The 22,785-nt window shown below is 39.7% G+C and overlaps 1 protein-coding gene across 4 annotated transcripts in view; it reads right to left on the bottom strand.

Moving 5' to 3' along the window:
• LOC140200154 (mitochondrial intermediate peptidase-like) overlaps positions 1-22,785 on the bottom strand; it is a 99,051-nt gene that overhangs the window by 28,536 nt on the left and 47,730 nt on the right. For all 4 annotated transcript variants that reach the window (XM_072263034.1, XM_072263036.1, XM_072263035.1 and 1 more), the window contains 4 exons: positions 20,342-20,416; positions 16,109-16,228; positions 4,752-4,873; positions 2,246-2,319 (listed from right to left, as the gene is read on the bottom strand). In XM_072263034.1, coding sequence (XP_072119135.1) covers positions 2,246-2,319; positions 4,752-4,873; positions 16,109-16,228; positions 20,342-20,416 — 391 coding nt within the window. The remainder of the gene's footprint in view (positions 1-2,245; positions 2,320-4,751; positions 4,874-16,108; positions 16,229-20,341; positions 20,417-22,785) is intronic.

Genomic DNA, 22,785 nt, shown 5'->3' with positions numbered 1-22,785 from the left:
TCTATCAAAATGAGCTCTTTTATAGTAAATAACATGAGATCTTTTACATCCTGAGATGGCAATTGGGCCTCGAGCTTTATTCTGAATAATGCACAATTGGCAATATAGCAGTGTATTATTCTACTCTGTCAGCCTAGTTTTAAAATGTTTGATTACGTGCCTTCATGTGTTAAACTACAGTTCTTACAATTCTAAATACATGCCTTCAACATATTCCTATAAAAGAAGTTTGAAGAATTCAGATCTGGGGATTACACTTCATAACTGTGAACCCTCATTCCATCATAAAGTTACTAATTTTAAGTATACACTTGACTTGATACAGAGGAAAGAAAATCCGAAGCTTAAAAAAAAGTTCCAGTTATTACCTTAAGATAACACAAATGACATGTTTGCATTACAATTCAAAGATTTTCCAATCCAAACTTTTTCTGAGATTTAATACCATCCTTTAGAGACTAACTTGAACACAAAAATTTTCTGGGATTTTACAACAGATGTCAATTTTGCAATTCCATTTACTGAGATTTTGTGGTAACAGCAATAAATACCAATCAGAACCATCTCTCCACTAATGTATGTATATATAATTACTATTGTGCAGCCGAATTTCCAGTTTTAGTTACTGATTACAGCTTCAATTTGCCACTTTCCTGAATTTACCATTAATGCTTCTATCTTTATAGGGCATAACTATAGTCTCATCCTAGAACGGGGCCCTTCAGAAAATATGGAAGGATTTCCTACTTGAAACTTAGCTTCACCTTCAGCAGAAAATTAGAGATTTCTACCAGTCCTTCTCAATATACATGAATTCAAAATAAGGCTCACTGATGCAATTCAAAGCATGGCAAAAAGTCATTTATCAGTCTTTTAAACGTGATTTCATCTATCTATCCATAACACCCACAGTTGACTTATTAAACAATGTCAAGGTCAATGTTACAAACTGTAGTTTGTGATACACATCTACCTGCAACCAGTGACAGAGTCTTTTGTAAGTGAGCTGTAGTACATTTGTGGTGACTATTTACTCATCTGTGCATTTCACCATATGTATACTTCTTGTAATCTGCTGAATGAGGTGTATAATGGTATACTAAGCAATTATTTCTGCTCAACAGAACTACCTGACACTAAAAAAAAATTTAACTATTGCCATTCTGTCAAAATACTATTAAAATTATTATAATTATTTTTAAATACAAGGTAAACTTTAAAAGTATATTTATATTTCAGCTTTCTCCATAACCACATGTGTGCTTAAAACATCATCGAGCACGCCACAAAATATTTCACCATTAATTAAGCTTGAGCATTAGCTTCTTCTTATACAGTCTGTTGGAAATTTATGATCTGATACGCTGCTTAGCTGGCCTGATGACATCATGGTTTTTGGAAGTCAGATCTCTTTGAACTAACACATCAGCGCATCATTCTTCAGAAAAAAGAACAATTCTTGCCAGAAGGGCAGAGACAAAGGGAAAGGCAGACACACACAAACATACTAATAACATCTGAGAAAAAGAGCTGGAGAGATAGGCAAAACCTGTACAGTTCTATAAATGGACAGTAGGCTCAGATCAAAGTTGACTTCTTTAGTCAAAACTCTTTTCCAACAGGTTTGTTTGAAGTGCCTCTTCATTGAATGGAAACTATTGTATTAGGAGGCAAACAGCCATGAAATTAGAGATGGCAAACTGATTTATAAGAGCTCCCTCATTTGATGGCTCTGCTTTCATGTACTTTGCCTCACTTCCAAAATTTGAAAAGGTTCCTGATTTGGATTTGCTCTCTTCTTTAAACTAACTTTGACCTTAACAAAATATGAAATTTATAAAATAAAATACTGTCAGTTAAAATTCCAAAATGTTAGTGCTATAAATGTGCAAAATATTACTACTGTTGATCAGCATAGAAATTTGAAAAATAAGCAGTAGAACAGAAATCATTACACATTCTGGATGTGGTAGCACAATTAAGACTGTGCCAGTCATTCTGTCACATACAGAGTCTAATCTAAGAGCTCCCAAGATGTCTTTGTCAATCTGACTAATGTATACTTTCCGCTAACATCATGGAAGATCCATCGTTAGTAAAGTCATTCTGATTGTGTCTTTTCAACAACTGCGCATAGTTTCATTCAATACAAACTGGGTGGAATCCTGAAAACCAAGAGCCTTGATACTGTAATGTAAGATAACATAATGAAGTGGAAAGCAACTTAAACTAGATTTTATTTTACCTTCCACCATGAACATAGGTACTTTTCCACCACCATGAGCCAACATCTCTTTGCGGTAGCGCTCTCCCATAGCCCTGAGGGAACAAAAGGTAATATTACACTATCTGCATTCATAGCTTGTTCGGAAACAAATGTCCTGAACAGTATTTTCAGAGGGGTGCAATCTGGCAACAGATGATTAAGACAGACCTAGGCCTCAATACCTCCTTGTACTACTGGATGCTCAAATTCCTCACTTGCAAACCCCAGTTAGTCTGGATTGCCAACATCTCCTCTGTAATCACCAGCAGCACAGGGTCACCATAAGGCTGTGTGCCTAGGCCCCGTTCTACTCACTTTACACTTATAGCTGAGGTTAACTACAGTTTCAATACCATATTTAAGTTTGTTGATGACACCACTGCCATTGGCTGAATCAAAGGTGCTCTCTTCTTGCTGCTGCTATCCAGGAGGAGGTAAAAGAACCTCAGGACCCACACTACTAGGTTCAGGGACAATTATTACCTCTGAACCATCAGGCTCTTGAACTAGAAAGGATAACTTCACTCACTCCAACACTTACAACTGTTCCCACAAACTATGGACTCACTTTCAAGCACTGTTCATCTAATTTTCTTGATATTTATTGCTTATTTATTATTAATATTTTGTTTTCTTTTTGTATTTGAACAGTGTATTGTCTTTGCACACTGGTTGTTTGTCTGTCTTGCTGTGTGCAGTGTTTCACTGATTTGATTGTGCTTCTTTGTATTTACTGTGAATGCCTGCAAAAAAAATTCCCAGATTAGTACATAGTTACATATATCCTGACCCTTGATTTCAACATCATTGAGGCTGCCTGGGATTACCTAGAAAGACAGAAACAAGCAAGACAGCCAAAGTCAACAGAAAAATTGTAGCAAGTTCTCCAAGATGCATTGAACAAACTACCAACTGATTTTCTTATAAAACTGCACAACAGTGTATTTATAGGAATTGATGCAGTTTTAAAGGCAAAGGGTGATCACGCTGAATATTGATTTGATTTAGTTTTTTTCCCACTGCTTACTGCTCTTTATAGTAATTTTTTTGATATTTAGAAACTTATTATTTCATTATGTTTGGAAGTATCTTAAGCTGGTGGTAGACCTAAGGAGGGCTAAGGTACTGGTGACCCCTGTTTCCATCCAGGGGGTCAGTGTGGACATGGTGGAGGATTACAAATACCTGGGGATACGAATTGACAATAAACTGGAGTGGTCAAAGAACACTGAGGCTGTCTACAAGAAGGGTCAGAGCCATCTCTATTTCCTGAGGAGACTGAGGTCCGTTAACATCTGCCGGACGATGCTGAGGATGTTCTACAAGTCTGTGGTGGCTAGTGCTATCACGTTTGCTGTTGTGTGCTAGGGCAGCAGGCTGAGGGTAGCAGACACCAACAGAATCAACAAACTCATTCGTAAGGCCAGTGATGTTGTGGGGATGGAACTGGACTCTGACAGTGGTGTCTGAAAAGAGGATGCTGTCCAAGTTGCATGCCATCGTGGACAATGTCTCCCATCCACTACATAATGTACTGTTTGGGCACAGGAGTACATTCAGCCAGAGACTCATTCCACCGAGATGCAACACAGAGAGTCATAGGAAGTCATTCCTGCCTGTGGCCATCAAACTGTACAACTCCTCCCTTGGAGGATCAGACACCCTGAGCCAATAGACTGGTCCTGGACTTATTTCCTGGTATAATTTACATATTATTATTTAATTATTTATGGTTTTATATTGCTATATTTATATTCTATTCTTGGTTGGTGCAACTGTAAAGAAACTAAATTTCCCTCGGGATCAATAAAGTATGACTATGACTATACTATTTACAGAATTGTTTTTACATGTACCCAAGACATTTGCACAGTACTGTACTTTTTGAACTTTTTTCATTTTTATATGATAGATTTATATTACAAGTTAGTTGTTTAAAAGCATATCCCTTTTTATCTAAAAATGCAAAATGCTCACCATAGTAACTTTTTTTTCCTAACCTTGATTGGCAAACACCATATTTCCTTAAAGCACATATCTGGAGAAGGGTTAAAGATCATCGCAAAGGCACTGAACATACCTTGGAGCTCAGTGCAATATTTTCTTAAAATTTGGAAAAAATATGAAAACACAGCCACACTTGCCTCGGTCAGGCTGCCACTCTAAACATCTAGAATGAACTGCCACAGCAAGTAGCTGAGAGAGGTGTAGTAACAACTTTTAAAAGACATTTGGAGAAGTACATGGATAAGAGGGGTTTAAAAGGATACAGTAGGTGCCAAATGTAGCAAAAACGATGAACATTGTGGGTACTGTAGCAGACAAGTTGAGCAAAGGATTGTTTCCATGGTATTTTAATATATGGATCTATTACATTTACGATCGTCTGAATCTGAATCCCCAATTCTTCCTCATAATTCTTTATTTCTTCGCAATTGATCAAACAAAGAATGCAACATAATTTAGTTCAATTTTCTTTATTAACCTGTTAAGTGGGTCCTTCATGAAGCACTGCTTCCACACCATAGAGGCTACAGCTCTTGACATGAGGTAGGAATAATATTTGGCACCATATCCAACAAGGTGACTAAAACGCAGCTGCCATGCCTGAAAAAGAAAACAAAACTTCTGAATTTTCTGAATTCATCTTCTGAATTATCAATATACAATACATACATATTGTATATGTATGTATACATATACAATATGTATGTATATGAATGAAGTTAACACAGTAAAATATTTCAGACTAAACATCTTGCTTCAAATCTAAATAATTATAATTTGAAAAAGTGAAATAATTTCTGACTTGTACCTGGGTACCTAGAGAAACTTAAATGTTTCCCCTAATATGCAGGAGAAGTGAATCACCAGAATGATTTCACAAAATGAAGGGAATGAAGTGAGGAACGATTATGTAAATTCATTGCCTATTGGGCATGTTTTTACTGAAGAAAGAGACAGCTGAGAGATGATATAATTGCTATTGGCAGTATTTTAAATAATGAACAGAGAATGTAAACCACAAAATCAAAGGCAAGTTACTTCACCCTGAGCAGAATTGTGAAAAATAAAACAACTGAGCATGAAACAATCCATGTATTAGGTTTCCTAAGGAGATAACGTCAATAATTCAAATTGACTCACTCAAAAACAAAGTGTGTGTATGATTGTGTGTATGTACTTGTATGCAATGAAACATGTATAAATACATAATACTGGCATGTATTTACAATGTGAACACTGATCACCAGCGTGGGCAGTGAGAAAGCAAAGAAGGTCCAAGGGAGAATCAAATGAGCAAGGGAATCTTTTTGAAGATTGGATTGAATCTTTTTGAGGATTGGAGGGTGGCTAATGTAACCCCACTTTTTAAAAAAGGAGGGAGAGAGAAACCGGGGAATTATAGACCGGTTAGCCTAACATCTGCTGGAGTCAGTTATCAAAGATGTGATAACAGCACATTTGGAAAGCGGTGAAATAATTGGACAAAGTCAGCATGGATTTGTGAAAGGAAAATCATGTCTGACGAATCTCATAGAATTTTTTGAGGATGTAACTAGTAGAGTGGATAGGGGAGAACCAGTGGACGTGGTATATTTGGATTTTCAAAATGCTTTTGACAAGGTCCCACACAGGAGATTAGTGTGCAAACTTAAAGCACACGGTATTGGGGGTAAGGTATTGATGTGGATAGAGAATTGGTTAGCAGACAGGAAGCAAAGAGTGGGAATAAACGGGACCTTTTCAGAATGGCAGGCAGTGACTAGTGGGGTACCGCAAGGCTCAGTGCTGGGACCCCAGTTGTTTACAATATATATTAATGACTTGGATGAGGGAATTAAATGCAGCATCTCCAAGTTTGCGGATGACACGAAGCTGGGCGGCAGTGTTAGCTGTGAGGAGGATGCTAAGAGGATGCAGGGTGACTTGGATAGGTTGGGTGAGTGGGCAAATTCATGGCAGATGCAATTTAATGTGGATAAATGTGAAGTTATCCACTTTGGTGGCAAAAATAGGAAAACAGATTATTATCTGAATGGTGGCCGATTAGGAAAAGGGGAGGTGCAACGAGACCTGGGTGTCATTATACACCAGTCATTGAAAGTGCGCATGCAGGTATAGCAGGCGGTGAAAAAGGCGAATGGTATGCTGGCACTTATAGCAAGAGGATTCGAGTACAGGAGCAGGGAGGTACTACTGCAGTTGTACAAGGCCTTGGTGAGACCACACCTGGAGTATTGTGTGCAGTTTTGGTCCCCTAATCTGAGGAAAGACATCCTTGCCATAGAGGGAGTACAAAGAAGGTTCACCAGATTGATTCCTGGGATGGCAGGACTTTCATATGAAGAAAGACTGGATGAACTAGGCTTGTACTCGTTGGAATTTAGAAGATTGAGGGGGGATCTGATTGAAACGTACAAAATCCTAAAGGGATTGGACAGGCTAGATGCAGGAAGATTGTTCCCGAAATGTTGGGGAAGACCAGAACGAGGGGTCACAGTTTGAGGATAAGGGGGAAGCCTTTTAGGACTGAGATTAGGAAAAACTTCTTCACACAGTGTGGTGAATCTGTGGAATTCTCTGCCACAGGAAACAGTTGAGGCCAGTTCATTGGCTATATTTAAGAGGGAGTTAGATATGACCCTTGTGGCTACGGGGATCAGGGGGTATGGAGGGAAGGCTGGTGCAGGGTTCTGAGTTGGATGATCAGCCATGATCATAATAAATGGCGGTGCAGGCTCAAAGGGCCGAATGGCCTACTCCTGCACCTATTTTCTATGTTTCTATGTTTCTATGAAACGGGGTATCCATCTTGGCTGAGCTGCATTCAGGAAGCTGGGCTATTAAAGCATGGTTGCTCAGACAGCATTCAAAAATAGGTTCACCTTGTCCATATCAATCACGTTTGACTTGGATATCATGTCATCAGTCAAAATGCAATTCAGACAAACAAAAGTATCCCAATTTCTGGTTCAACCAGAAACTGTCAAAAGTGCAATCCACATTCTATAGAATATTTCATGTGTATACCATTGTATCTGATCAATATAAGACTTGACTTGTAATAAGTTTAAATTAGTTGGAATTTATTCAGCCAATCAGCCTCCACAATCCTGGATAGTGAATTCCAAAGATTCAGCACTGAGTGAAGAACTTACTTCTGAACTTTCAGTGAATCATACACAAGGATTCAGGTTCCTCTGAATACCAATACCTTTCAATTGCTCACCACTTAAAACATTTTTTTCCAATCAACGTGCTACTTTATTAGGTCTACTCTCTACATCTCCCTCAAAGCTCACACTGCCACCTAGCTTTGCTTCATGTTATACTACATAACATTAGATTCCCTTTAGCCAAGCTATTGTTATAGATTGTGAACTGCAAAAGCATCCAATGATCTTTAACTGTTCTGGTCACAGTCTCCGAAACAAAAAAATGATCCATTCTTCCCTGGTTTCTGTTCATTAATCAATTATTAATTAACACCAATATATTAACACCACTGTATACCTAATTTTGTTCGTACAACACTAGCTTATTACTTTCAAAAACTGACTAGATGTTCACCTACACGTTCATGGCAATGATTCAGATTGTCAAACATGTTTTTCCTTTCAATAATTCATGTCAACTTTATCCAATCAACTCTTTAATAAAAGTTTCTAGCATTTCTTTACTAATGATGTCAGACAAACTGATTTAAGGATCCCTTTTTTTTACATTTCTCCTTTCTTAAATAGTTAGGTTACATTTGCTACTTTCCAAGGTATGGGAACCATTCTAAAAACATGGAAGACAACAAGCAGGGCATCCACTGTCTGCATAGCCACCTCCTTCAAAATTCAAGGACACAGGTCATTAGGTGCTAGTACATTCATTAATTTCACCAATACTCATTTTATTTAGAGATTCTAATTTATTTGAAATCTTCATATATGCTAGATTTGTAGTCCTCTAGAATTTCACACAACTTCCCGTTTCTTGAAGATTTTCACAGAATTTCTCCTGCCTCGGTCTCTAAAGAACCTACATTAACTTTTGCTAATCTTATCCTTCTTGTAATTTTGTAGTAGGACCTAAAAGTTACTTTTACTTTTCTTGTTAGCCCTCTCTCATGTTTTATTTTCCCTTTCCTATCAGTGTTTTGACCCTCCTTTGCTGAATTCTGAAATCTTCCTCATCCTCGGGCTTATCCTTTTCCTTTCCCAATATCATCTTTACAGGCAAAGGCTGAACAACTTCTATTAGGTTTTTTTTACTGTATAGGGATACATGTTAATTGCCTATTGTGTGTTAACTCAACTGCCTCTGGAGTATTGCACAAAGCTCTGCAGTAACTTAAACACCTTCTCCAAAGATTATCCCAGACTGAAGCTTTCTTCACGGTTTTTAAAATGAGATTTTACTTGTGAAACTGCAGAAAGTTAAGGAAAATACGTATTAAACTCAATAGAACATTGTCGCACCAGAACATACTAATATTGTCAACTATTCTCACGATCAGTGATAACCAAGGCAATATACATACACAATATTCCATAACTATACCGTGTAACAAGAGTAAACTTTTAATTATTAAATGATATCTTAACAACCATAAACAGTAAACATACATCTTGAAGGAAATATTATCTACTAAATGTTTAGCAATATCAACAAAAAGGCCCACAGATACTGCTGTTTCAAGGGCATATAAAGAGAGGATGGAGGTGGATGTCTTCCCATGTGCACTTCAAATCGAATCCAAATTAACCAGTGCAGGAAATAATATACAAAACATCTTACATACAAGAAGTGATGCTCATGCAAAATAAACTGTGCCTCTAGAGGCAAGAACATTGACATTTCAAAAATTAGCTTTTGTTAGCTTATTGTCATAGCTTGGAATTTAGTTTCACAATCTACTCAGCCAACTTGGGCTTCCTGTCCTGCCTTTGCTTTATTCAGATTTTTTATCATGGGTTCAGACTGCATCCAATAATTTTTAATCATTATATAAAATTGTACCATTGCTTTCCACAGCAATGCTCACCAAAATGCATTATTATCACTTAATCATTGTACCTGTACCTCACTGTACTTCTTTCATACCATCAATCCTTTTCAAAGTATTCTGCAATCAATATTGTGAATTTTAGTCAGTGTTCTCAAGTGGGAAATGTTAACTAATTTGCAAAGATCTCACAAACAACAATTACATAACAATCAAATAATCTGATTTCTTACTTAAATAAATCCAATTCAAGTTTCAATCACATTCTCCTGCAACCACATTTTAGTTCACTTACCACATAAAACATCTGCACTTAATGATTGATCTAGACTTAATTATTCCAATGAATTTTCACTAGCTTATCTTATTCTAGCATCGTGAACTTCAAGCCTACACTGTACACTATTCTGCTCACCCATCATCCCCATACATTCTGACCTGCGTTATCTCCTGCATAAGCAACTCTCCATTTTAAAGTTCACAATCATTCTTTCCTGAAACACACACTTTCTCTTTAATATGCAAGATCCTCTAGCCCTGTGATGCCCAGAAGGCAGATGAAGTACTCTAGAACATACATAGAACATTACAGCACACATACGCCCTTTGGCCCACAATGTTGTGCCGACCTTTTAACGTACTCTAACATCAATCTAACTCTTCACTCCCACATAGCTCTCCATTTTTCTATCATTCATGTGCCTATCTAAGAGCTTCTTAAATGTCCCCAATGCACCTGACTCTATCAACAGCCCCTGGCAGCATGCTCCATGTACCCACCACTCTCTGTGTAAAATCCTTACCTCTGACATCCCCCCCTACACTTTCATTCAATCACCTGAAAATTAGTAATTTCCGCATTGGGCACAAGTCTCTGGCTATCCACTCTATCCATGCCTCTGATCATCTTGTACACTTCTATCAAGTCACCTTTCATCCTTCTTTGCTCCAAAGAGAAAAGCCCCATATTGCTCAACCTCTCTAATCCAAGCAGCATCCTGGTAAATCACCTTTGCACCTTCTCTAAAGCTTCTACATCCTTCCTATAATGAGGTGACCAGAACTGAATACAATATTCCAAGTGTGGTCTAACCAGGGTTTTATAGATCTGTAACATTTCCCTACTCAATCCCCCAATAAATGAAGGCCAACACACCATACGCCTTCTTAACAACCCCATCAGCTTACATGGCAGCCTTGAGGAATCTATGATCTCCAAGGAGAGCATGCTGTAGCTTTTTAGATAGTTGTGGATAGGGATAACACTGGACCGTACAGCAAAATGCTAAATTGAAGAAGGACTAAATATAATAGCGCAAACACAAGGAAATCTGCAGATGCTGGAAATTCAAGCAACACACATACAAAATGCTGGTGAACGCAGCAGGCCAGGCAGCATCTATAGGAAGAGGTACAGTCGACGATTCGGGCCGAAACCCTTCATCAGGACTAACTGAAAGAAGAGATGCAGTTTCCCCCGCCATCCGAAGGTAGAGGGTTCCTATGAAACGGTTTGTAAGCCGGAATGTCGTAAAGTGAAGAAGCAATTACCATTTATATGGGAAAAATTTGTGAGCGTTCGCAGACCCAAAAAATAGCCTACCAAATCATGCCAAATAACACATGAAATCTAAAATAACCGTAACATATAGTAAAAGCAGGAATGATATGATAAATACACAGCCTATATAAAGTAGAAATACTTCTCTACAATCATTGCTGCACTGTTCTCCGTAGCGAAAATCTCACGCAAGTGCTCTCGGCAAAAACACGGCGCAAGGGCTCTCGGCAAAAACACTCTCTCGTCTCTCCAGTAACCTTTAAGCTATGAAGCTGCCAAATCATACCAAATAACACATAAAAATACACAGCCTATATAAAGTAGAAATAATGTATGTACAGTGTAGTATCACTTACTGGAATCGGGAAGACAGCACTGAGCACACTGATGATGGTGTGTTAGGCTGGGTTGTCGGCGGTTGGGGTGGTGCAGTGGTCCCCGACCTCCGGGCAGTGAACCGATACCGATCTGCGAAGCATGCAGGGATGCAGCGGTAGCCAGGATGCACCCAGCACATCTTTAAGAAAAAAGCCAAAATAAACAAGCTAATTAATTAGGTGCTGCCCGTAAATGTCAGCCCAGATCAGAGGCAACGCAATCGGCAATCACCTCTGATCTGGGCCGACATTTATGTGCTGGGTGGCACCTAATTAATTAGCTTGTTTATTTTGGTTTTTTCTTAAAGATGTGCTGGGTGCATTCTGGCTACCGCTGCATTCTCCGCAGCAATGTATCGGTCCACGGCCTGGGGGTTGGGGTGGTGGGACACTGGGGTGTCATCTCATCTTCATCTGTTTCCATCAGGGCAGGCAGGTCATCTTCTTCTATCTCTGCCTGCCTCGATGTCGAAGGTCGAGGTTCATTGTCTGCTGTGGCTGATGTGGAAGGCTTAAAAAACGACAGTATGCTTGACTGCTAGCCTTGCGCATTTTCCGATCATACAATTCTTTGTAAGCACTCAAACCATCTTGCAAATATGCCCTAAACCTACGTATCCTTTCAAAATTAAAGGCGTACTTTTCTGCAATCATTGCAGCAAAAATCTCACGCAGTTGCTTCACGTTTACTTCCTGGACGACTTCACTTTCGGTCCGTTCACTACTGTATTCAGTTTCGATTGTTATCCTTTCCTCTTCCAATTGCATCAGCTCTTCATCTATCAGTTCTTGGTCATGGGATGCCAAAACCTCTTCAACATCATCTTCGTCAACTTCCACAAGCCAAACTCACTTTGTCCTTACTTCGTTCACCAGGATCGAAACGCTTAATTATGTCTAGCTTTACGCTAAGTGTAACACCCTTACAAGCTCTTTTAGGCTTTGTAAGTTACTTTAGAACTCAGCTTGCTAACGGCTGCTCACAGGCACGTGTTTAAGCAATGCCAGCTAAAATGCAGTTCCAGGGGAGGAGTATGGCTGCTCGGGATGCGTGTTGCCTTTTTTTGTAACAGTGAAAACACCTTCTGTTAGCGAAAACAGGTAACTAATGTAGGTCTTTCGTAACAGCGAGGTTTCGTAAAGCGAACATTCGAAAAGCGGGGGACAACTGTAGTAAGAGATTTGAAAGTGGGAGGTGGAGGGAGAGATCTGAAATGTTACGAGAAGACAGGAGGGGGAGGGATGGAGCTAAGAGCTGGAAAGTTGATTAGCAAAAGGGATATGAGGCTGGAGAAGGGAGAGGATTATGGGACAGGAGGCCTAGAGAGAAAGGAAGGTGGGGGGGGGGGGTACCCGGAGGGTGGGCAAGGAGTTATAGTGAGAGGGACAGAAGGAGAAAAAAGAGAGAAAAAAAAAGGGAAAAGACAGAAATATATTAATAATAAATAAATAAGGGGTGTGGTACGAAGGGGAGGTGGGGCACTAATGGAAGTTAGAGAAGTCAATGTTCATGCCATCAGGTTGGAGGCTACCCAGACGGAATATAAGGTGTTGATCCTCCAACCTGAGTGTGGCTTCATCTTGACAGTAGAGGAGGCCGTGGACAGACATATCAGAATGGGAATGGGACGTGGAATTAAAATGTATGGCCACTGGGAGATCCTGCTTTCTCTGGCGGACAGAGCGTAGGTGTTCGGTGAAACAGTCTTCCAGCCTGCGTCAGGTCTCACCAATATATAGAAGGCCGCATCTCTGATATGTCTGTCCACGGCTCCTCTGGGATTCCCCCCCTTCCCTTCTTTCTCCCTAGGCCTCCTGTCCCATGATCTTCTCCCTTCTCCAGCCTCATATCCCTTTTGCCAATCAACTTTCCAGTTCTTAGCTTCATTCCTCCCTCTCTTGTCTTCTCCTATCATTCCAGATCTCCCCCTCCCCCTCTCAAATCTCTTACGATCTCTTCTTTCAGTTAGTCCTGATGAAGGGGCTTGGCCTGAAATGTCAACTGTACCTCTTCCTATAGATGCTGCCTGGCCTGCAAGATATAATAGCATTGGGCAGGAGCTTAGGAGAGAAGATTAGAGGATGTTGTTATTGGGATAGGTCCTCCTCATTGACACAGGATTCATTTAAATGCCAGCTGGTTAGAATTCAGAATCTAAATTCTCTGCAAGGAAGAAAGACAGGGACACAAGGTTCAGAAACCTTGGATGACAAGAGATGTTGCACATTTTGTCAGAGAAAAGGACAGAAATGTAAGGTTTAGGAACTTGAAGTTGGACATAGCCCTTGAGGAATGAAAAGAATCAGGAAAACTTAAACAGGGAATCAGGAGGGCTAAAAGGATCCATGAAATGTTCCTGACACATAGGATTTAAGAGATTCCCAAGGTATTTTATACATACATTAAAACAAGAGGGTAACTTGGGAGAGGGAATGATCACTCAAAGACAAATGAAGGAAATTATGCCTGGAGCCAGAGAAAATGGGTAAAAGTAATTAATGAAGATTCTTAGGGATAGGATTGACACACATCTGGAAAAGCCTAGCCTTAATAGCAATAGTCTGTGCAGCTTTGTGTAAGGGAAGTCACATCTTATGAATGACAGTTATTTTGATGAAGGTACGGCAGATGTTGTCTGCATGTACTTTCATAAAGCGTATGACAAGGTTCCTGATGATAAACTGATGCAAAAGATTTATGGACACAGGATCAAAGGAGACTTGATAGTTTGAATTCAAATTTAGCTTGATGAAAGAAGACAGAGGGTGGTGTATGAGGGGTGTTATTCTGACTAGAGATCTGGGCCAGTGGTGCTCTGTAAGGATCAGTGTTAGGATCTCTGTTGTTTGCGAAATATAAAATGATCTGATGAAAAAGTAAGTGAGCTGATTAGTAAGTCTGCTGATGGCACAAAAATAGACAGAATTGTGGATAGTGAGGAAGGTTGTTAAATAATTCAGCATGGCATAAGCCAGTTGGAAGAGTGGACAGAGAAATCAATGTGAGGCTTTGTACTTTGGGAGGTCAAATGTAAGGCGAAAGGATACAGTAAATGGCAGAGCCCTTAGAAGAATTGAAGTACAGAGGTGCAAGTCTATTGCTCCCTGAAAGTGACAACACAAGTAGGTAGGACAGTAAAGAAGGCATACAGCATTACCCATTGGGGTGCTGAGTATAAAAGTTGGGAAGTCATGCTGCAGCTGAATAAAATTTTGGTTAGGCTTCATTAGAAGTGTCGTGTCCAGCTCTGGCCACTGCATCACAGGAAGGATGAGGAGGCTTTGGAAAGAGGCCAATAGACTTCACTAGGATGCTGCCTCGATTAGAGAGCATTAGCTACGAGCAGAGGTTGGACGCCTTGGATTGTTTTCTCTGGAGCATTTGAGGTTGAGACGCAACCCATTAGATGTATATACAATTATGAGAGGTACAGATAGGGTAGATGTCAGAGTCTTTTTCCAAGGGTAGAAATGTCAAGTACTAGAGATCATAGCTTTAAGATGAGAGTGGTAGTTGCCTGGAACATGCTGCTAAGAGAAGTATTGGAAGCAGGTATAATAGCATCACTTAATAGGCACTTAGGCACGCACATGAACAGGCAGTGACTGGAGAGATACAGACCGTGTAGGCAGATGGAATTAATTTTGATTGACATCATGATCAGCACAGACACAGTGGGTTAAATGGTTTGTTTCCATACTGTACTATTTTCTATTTCTGGAGATATGAATACACTAACCTGCAGAAAATATATTTTAAGGGTGAAAGATGAGATGAAGACCATCCATCCTAGCGTATGTGTTGTAGCAGCAGCACCTGCTGGACAATCATGTAACTAATGGAAAGTGAAGGTTTCAATATATCCAGTCCCAATTTTGGTTAAGCTTATGAGTTTACTTTTATCAGATAGATGGCAGTGTTGTCAATGTATTGGTACAAATAAGCTAGGGTGCAGAATATGCTAACTCAAAACTAATACAGACTTAGTAATTGAAAGTACAAGGCATGGCTGCAGTGACTGCAAATTGCCTCAGCCCAAAGTGTTAAGTGAATGACCTTATTTAGCCTTCCCTTGACGCCCATCCAGCCAATTTTCTGCACTTCTAGAAGCTCCAAAGAAAATAATACAAAGAGTCCCATCAATATCCTGACTACAGCAACAAGGTAATTACAAGTAGCCTGGGATGCAGAATTTAGGGAGATTTAAGGTAGACTGAACACATAATGAAGATCAGGGAAGAAGCAAGGATGGATATTGGGACCTGGGAAAGTAATGGATTGTAGATAATGTTAATGATTGTGAGGTATGTGCTTGTCATCAAGAGTGGCAATTATTGCACAAGTGCAGCATCATTGGAAGAAAACAATCTCCAAGGATCAGGGACACTATGAAGGCTAACCAGTTTGCTTGGGCAGCAAAGGAGAAATCGACAGCTTCCTGAAATATATCAAAAGACCAACAGGGAAAATAAGCTGAAACACGATGCCTCACTATTTAGAAGAGCAATCACTGAAAATTTTGAACACCTTGCCAAGTTTAAATAAGCAGTTTACTTCATGGGGTGGGAAGTTCTTGATTTAAAAGTAGTATTTTTGCTTTTAACTGTTCTCTCACCTTTTTTCCTCTACATTATACTCTGAAGTTTAAATATCTACTCAAAATATCTAGTCAATCATAACGATCATACTGTTGTATTCAAGCACTCCAAAGATTGCCAAAATACTATAATTTTAAGGACAAATAAAATTTACCCTTTTAAAAATTTGATGCATTGACAAAGAAAAGAGCAGATAACGCATGCTTTAATGTATAAATAAATTCCATATAAATCATTGCATATTTATTTCAGACTTAGCCCATAGATTCTGAATTTCAGATAATTCAATATTTATAAGATTTTACCGTATTTTGTACATATGGCAGTCCATAAAATTTCTCCTGCGTTTCCTTTAATATTTCAGTCGTTGATTTTGGTAGAGGATATTGTCCATGGTAGATCTGATCCAGGACTGAATAAAAGATCTATTTTAAAAGAAAGTGTTTAAAAGTGTTGCAGAAAGGCTAATTTTGTGTGATTCAATGCCTATGTATTCACACATCAAGAAACATTCTGCTATTACAAGATCCCTTAACAAATAAAGCAAACAAAGCTGGGTGTCACTGGTTTTTAAAGCTTTCAGGAGCATTTCAGCTATAATTAGCTCCTCTGTTTGTAACTAGATGTCCAAACTGTCAACTAAGGCCACCAGGTTGGAGTCTGAAACACTCTGAGCCCTCTAGATAAGTCATTCTTATCAAAGCAGATATACAACAATGAAGTATGGCTGTATAGAATAATTTTACTTCACTATACAATGCTTAGTGATGAGTTAAAGGGTACGCACGCAAGGAATGGCAGCTCAACCCTGGTTAGAGAATTTGCAGATGAGTGGGGGACTGGGGGGAGGAAGAATCCAATTAAATAGTAAATGGTTAACAATATTAGTTAAAGAAGCAAAGCGAAGTGGATGACATGCAAGAAGGATTGCCAGATGAGGATAAATTGGTTGAACGGAAAAGCAAAATGGAACAATCACAACACAGGAATTGTAAAATAGGCACCCAGAAAGACAGGTGATCCAAAAAGTAGGCATATTTTTGATGGTATGAAAACAGTTAAGGATTTATAGAGAACTTCAAGAACCTTAACCAGGGTACATTCAGCACAAAATACATCAAAAGGTCAAAAGTTCTCGAGAGGTATTCAGATTAATTTTTGTTAGCAAATAGTAAACCTAAGATATAAGTAGATTGGGATTTCATTTTACATAATGGAGCTGGAAAAAAAAAGAATATCTAAAATAGTAATCATCATGACCAGCCAATTTCTCAAAATCACTGAAAGAACATCAGGAGCAATTGTCTTCAGTTGGAGGAAAGCCAATTTTACTGAAACCTAAGTACTGCGAGGCCAACTCCTTGACTTTGTAAGTACCGGCATGCTGTCCCTCATTATGAAAAAGAATGGGTTTCTGAAAAGGTACTGAAGAACATGAAGGAGAATGTAAGACAGCATGGGAAAAAAATGGAAGCATTTCATCTGTCAAAACCCCAGTCCTGAAGAGAGCAGCAAGTAGCATAGAAAGTGCAGGAGTGAAAATAAAAAAAAAAAGAAAGCAAACGGGGGATCAAGAAAAAAAAAAGGAAAAAAAAGCTTGAAGATTTTCTTTAAATTAAGAGACAGCAAGAAAACATACTGGGGAGCAAAAGTTCTTGAAGATTAAGATATGCCTATGGTTCTTAGTTGATACTTTGCATTCTTTGTTTTTTTTAAATAAAAATACACATTGTAGTTAAGGAGGAAGTTTTTTTTAAATATTTTAAACAATTAGGTGAATTTAAAAGGGGTTTTAAATGTGTGGCAAGTGGCTTCTTTAACTCATATGTTTTGGAGGGTTAGCAACCACCTCAGGAGATGGCTGGGGCTGCCAAAGAGCCTGAGCAGCATTGCACTCTATGGACACCACAACAAACTGCAACTGCTGTTCAAATCCTTGGAGAAAGAATTCAAGATAACAAGAGCCAGAGAAGTGCTACAGTATAGGGACTCAAGTGACCCGAAGGTGGCTAGAGCAGGGATCCAGGTAAGTACTGGCAAGAAGTGGAGGACAGAGGAAGCTGTTCAGGAGGCAGAGGCAAGACTGCGTAACAGGAGGCTGGTGGGAGTGGTCACACGAGGCCGAGCTGGGCTAGGATCCTTTCCAACTCCCCAAATGGACACCAGAGGGAAGGAAAGGCGTCGTCTAGTTCAGGAGGAGTAGTAGTGGAGAGCAGTAGTGGAGGAGATGAGAGCCTGCAGGACAGTGGGAATGAAGCACCAGGGAGCTTGGACAAGATGGGAGAATGCGGTTGAGAGGAAAGTGACCTAGGCTGATCTTTGGAAAGCCGAACCACACCGCATCCAATTTCTCATCCAGGCAGTGTACGATGTGCTTCCAAGCCCATCAAACCTGCACACATGGGGCAAGGCAGAGTCATCTGCGTGCCCACTGTGCTCCAAGCGAGGAACCCTGGAGCACATCCTCAGCAGCTGTGCAAGGGCACTTGGTGAGGGATGGTACAGGTGGAGGCATGATCAGGTCCTGAAGACCATCGCTGAAGCCGTCAGCGCAGGAGTTGAGTGGGCGAAGCGGTCCCGACCCTCCAAGCAGACCATTGCCTTTGTCAGAGCTGGGGAGCAGCTAATACCTGCCAAACGGACATCTGCAGGCATTCTGACCACTGCAAGGGTCTGGCAGCTGTTGGTGGACCTCGAATGGCAGCTGAAGTTCCCCAACCATATTGAAGCCACCACCCTGCGACCAGACATTGTCCTAGTGTCTGAGTCGACTAAGCAAGTGGTGCTGCTGGAGCTGACAGTCCCATGGGAAGATAGTTTGGAAGAGGCCTTTGAAAGGAAGCTCTCCAAGTATGCAGGACTGGTCAGCAACTGTCCGCAGGCTGGATGGACAGCGAGGTGTCTCCCAGTGGAGGTTGGTTGTAGGGGATTCGTAGCCCGTTCTTTAGTAAGAGCCTTCAGCATTTTGGGCATCGAGGGAGAGAGGAAGAGGAGAGCCAGCCGCAGTACCACCGATGTGGCAGAGAGGGCCTCAAGATGGCTGTGGCTCAAAGGAGGGGAGCCTTGGAGTCATAAGTAGCTAGCCACCTGGACACAAGCTGGGGTCTGATCAGCCCCGGCTGGGTCACCTGGAGGAGGTTGTATGATGTTGAAAGACCCGAAACACCCGATGATTCTAGGAACATCACTGAAGATGTGTCCAGAAGCATCAGTGGATGTATGTACACAGCAGGTCCTATCCTCTTTTGGAAAAATATTGGAAAGACATTTTTGATATTATTTCAACAGTTCTACGCTTCGATTTAAAACCCTATCCTATTACGGCAATCTTTGGATTGCCAATGGTAGAACATAGATCTTTGTCTTCTTCAGCCTGTCGAATGATAGCTTTTGTTACCTTAATGGTGAGAAGATCTGTTTTGTTGAACTAGAAGGAAACTAATCCACCCACTACATTCCAATGGTTTTCTCAAACCATATTAAGTTTAAATTTAGAAAAAATTAGAAGTGATATTTTTGACTCTTCGATTAAATTTGAAGAAACTTGGAAACCTTTTATGCAACATTTTTCATATGATGTAATCTGACCTTTTCAAATCTTTTTTCTAAACTTAAATTATATGATGAGAGGAGCGGAGTTAATGACATTATTCAACGTGTCTGATACAAGCTGTTGGTCTAGCCCTGTCTTGCTTTCTTTTTGGGTTTTTTTTTTCTTTTGGGGTTTTTTTTTGTTTATATATTTTTTTTCTTTTTATTTCTTTTTTTAATGATTAATTTCATTATGAGTTTGGAAGTCTTTTATATCTATGTTACTTAAAATTCATTTTATATATGCTGATGAACATTATTTCAATCTCTTTGTACTAACTTTGTTATTGAGTTTATAATTTTGAAAAATTAATAAAAAGATTTAAAAAGAAAATGTGTGGCTAGACTGAAAAGGCTAGGGTTATTTTTAAAGGAATGAAGGTCATGACTGGATATAAAAATAGGAAGGATATTCACGTTAGATAGAGAAAAGCTGCTCTCTTTTGCTTGTTTTGCCACCCCACCTACTTCTTGCTCCGTCAGCCGAAGTTATGAATGGCAAATAGTTAGGGTCTGGGATGCACTGGTAGGATAGTGATGGAGCATCTTTAATTGTGGCCTGCAATAGAGAGCCGGATACGTTTCTCAGCTGAGAGTTTAATGGGAGGGAGCAGGATTGCTCTTGCATAGAATAGGTACAGATTTGAACAGAACAAATTGTCTCATTCTGCACTGTAAGCATTCTGTGATACATTTTATCACAGTGGACTAACAACAGCCTATACAAAGGACTTATTTGCTCTGCAGTCTTTATTCACTATGCCTTTCTTTCTCTACATTGAGTGCCTCGCAATTGTATAAAAATCTTTACTCAGTTAAGAAATTTAGTTCTACATGTGGGATTAGTGCTGTTTCTGTATGGTTAATCAAATAGTTACACATAATCATCACACTGGATTAGGTTAGAAACCTTTAATCTTAGATGACACAATTATGTATCTCCTTACTTGAAGTTGAAGGTCTGCAGCAGCACAAACTTTCTTAGAGTCACAAAGCCGGGACACCATACTCTGAGGTAATGGCTGAAAAGAGATTTAAAAAGTGCATATTAGTTATTCACAACAACCTCCTTGGAGATTTAATCTTTAATTCTGTTAAAATATTTCCATCTTCCATATTAATATCTTATGCTTCTATTTCTTTTGACTGCATCATGTTGTGTAATCAGCAAAACAAGTGTGAACAATCAGCATGGCATTATTTTTCAGGTAAAGGAATCTGGTGTCTATACATGGTCCAGCCTATGTGTGTTCTAGACCCCATCAAGATAGCTGACTTTTAACAGCTTTCTCAATATAGGGACAGTTGAGTTTGACAATATATTGCTAAAGACATCTGCTTTCCATGAAGAAAAAAATAAATTAAAACCCAAAGTACGAATATTCATGTAACAAATATCCACAAAAATGCTAATTCCTGCAGGAATTGAAAACTTGAGCATCAACATTCCCCTGCTAATAGCACTGCAGTTCCTGTTTTGCACTTATAAAATGTTTATATTTTCACAGCTTTTCTTTCCAAAATAAAAGCACCATTACTCCCCCTTTCAGGTTTTCCAGAAGTATTTTACATTCAATGAAGTACTTTTGAAGTGGAGTAACTGCTGTAATATAGGAAATGTGTCAGCAATTTACATATATAAAGCTTGCATAAACAGAAATATGATAATAACTAAATCTTCCATTTTGATGCAGTTGATATTAAGATATTGAAATAAATATCTCTTCTTCCCATATCTTTTTTTTATCTCCTATAATCTACAAAATGGCTGAGTTAATCATTGAGGTAATCAAAACCGTAATGTTTCCTTGGACAGTAGTTGCCAAGGGCTTTACTAATTAAAAAATAGCATGCTTAAAATGGACATATAATCGTACAGCACAATACAGGCCTTTTGGCCCACAATGTTGTGCCGACCCTCAAACCCTGCCTCCCATATAACCCCCCACCTTAAATTCCTCCATATACCTGTCTAGTAGTCTCTTAAATTTCACTAGTGTATCTGCCTCCACCACTGACTCAGGCAGTGCATTCCATGCACCAACCACTCTGAGTAAAAAACCTTCCTCTAATATCCCCCTTGAACTTCCCACTCCTTACCTTAAAGCCATCCTCCTGTATTGAGCAGTGGTGCCCTGGGGAAGAGGCACTGGCTATCCACTCTATCTATTCCTCTTAATATCTTGTATACCTCTATCATGTCTCCTCTCATCCTCCTTCTCTCCAAAGAGTAAAGCCCTAGCTCCCTTAATCTCTGATTATAATGCATACTCTCTAAACCAGGCAGCATCCTGGTAAATCTCCTCTGTACCCTTTCCAATACTTCCACACCCTTCCTATAGTGAGGCGACCAGAACTGGACACAGTACTCCAAGTGTGGTCTAACCAGAGTCTTATAGAGCTGCATCATTACCTCGCGACTCTGTCCCTCGACTTATGAAAGCTAACACCCCATAAGCTTTCTTAACTACCCTATCTACCTATGAGGCAACTTCAGGGATCTGTGGACATGTACCCCCAGATCCCTCTGCTCCTCCACACTACCAAGTATCCTGCCATTTACTTTGTCCTTCCATAGTATACCACCTCACATTTCTCCAGGCTGAACTCCATCTGACACTTCTCAGCTCACTTCTGCATCCTATCAATGTCTCTCTGCAATCTTTGACAATGCTCTACACTATCTACAACACCACCAACCTTTGTGTCATCTGCAAACTTGCCAACCCACCCTTCTACCCCATATCCAGGTCGTTAATAAAAATCACAAAAAGTAGAGGTCCCAGAACCGGTCCTTGTGGGACACCACTAGTCACAACCCTCCAATCCGAATGTACTCCCTCTACCATGACCCTCTGCCTTCTGCAGGCAAGCCAATTCTGAATCCACCTGGCCAAACCTCCCTGGATCCCATGCCTTCTGACTTTCGGAATAAGCGTACCATGTGGAACCTTGTCAAATGCCTTACTAAAATCTATGTAGGTCACATCCACTGCATTACCCTCATCTATATGCCTGGTCACCTCCTCAAAGAACTCTATCAGGCTTGTTAGACATGATCTGCCCTTCACAAAGCCATGCTGACTGTCCCTGATCAGACCATGATTCTCTAAATGCCCAGAAATCCTATCTCTAAAGAAAATATTCTTGTACTCTGTTTCTAACACAACCCAGTGCTAATTGCACACATGTACAACAGTAATTTTAATTTCTCTCCTCAGAAATGCAAAGAACAGACAATTAATAAAAGGAAAACATGAAGAAAATTGTATCAGATTTTGGGACATGACATCTTTCGAATTCAAAATTATGAAGAAAGATTTTGTTTTTAGTATGGACAACACATAGGCTGTACCTTTATTCCAAGTTTTGTAGAATTACAATCCATAGC

The sequence above is a fragment of the Mobula birostris genome, chromosome 7 (assembly GCF_030028105.1).
Source record: "Mobula birostris isolate sMobBir1 chromosome 7, sMobBir1.hap1, whole genome shotgun sequence".
Taxonomy (NCBI): Eukaryota; Metazoa; Chordata; class Chondrichthyes; order Myliobatiformes; family Myliobatidae; genus Mobula; species Mobula birostris.
This window is presented reverse-complemented; position numbering and strand designations above follow the sequence as displayed.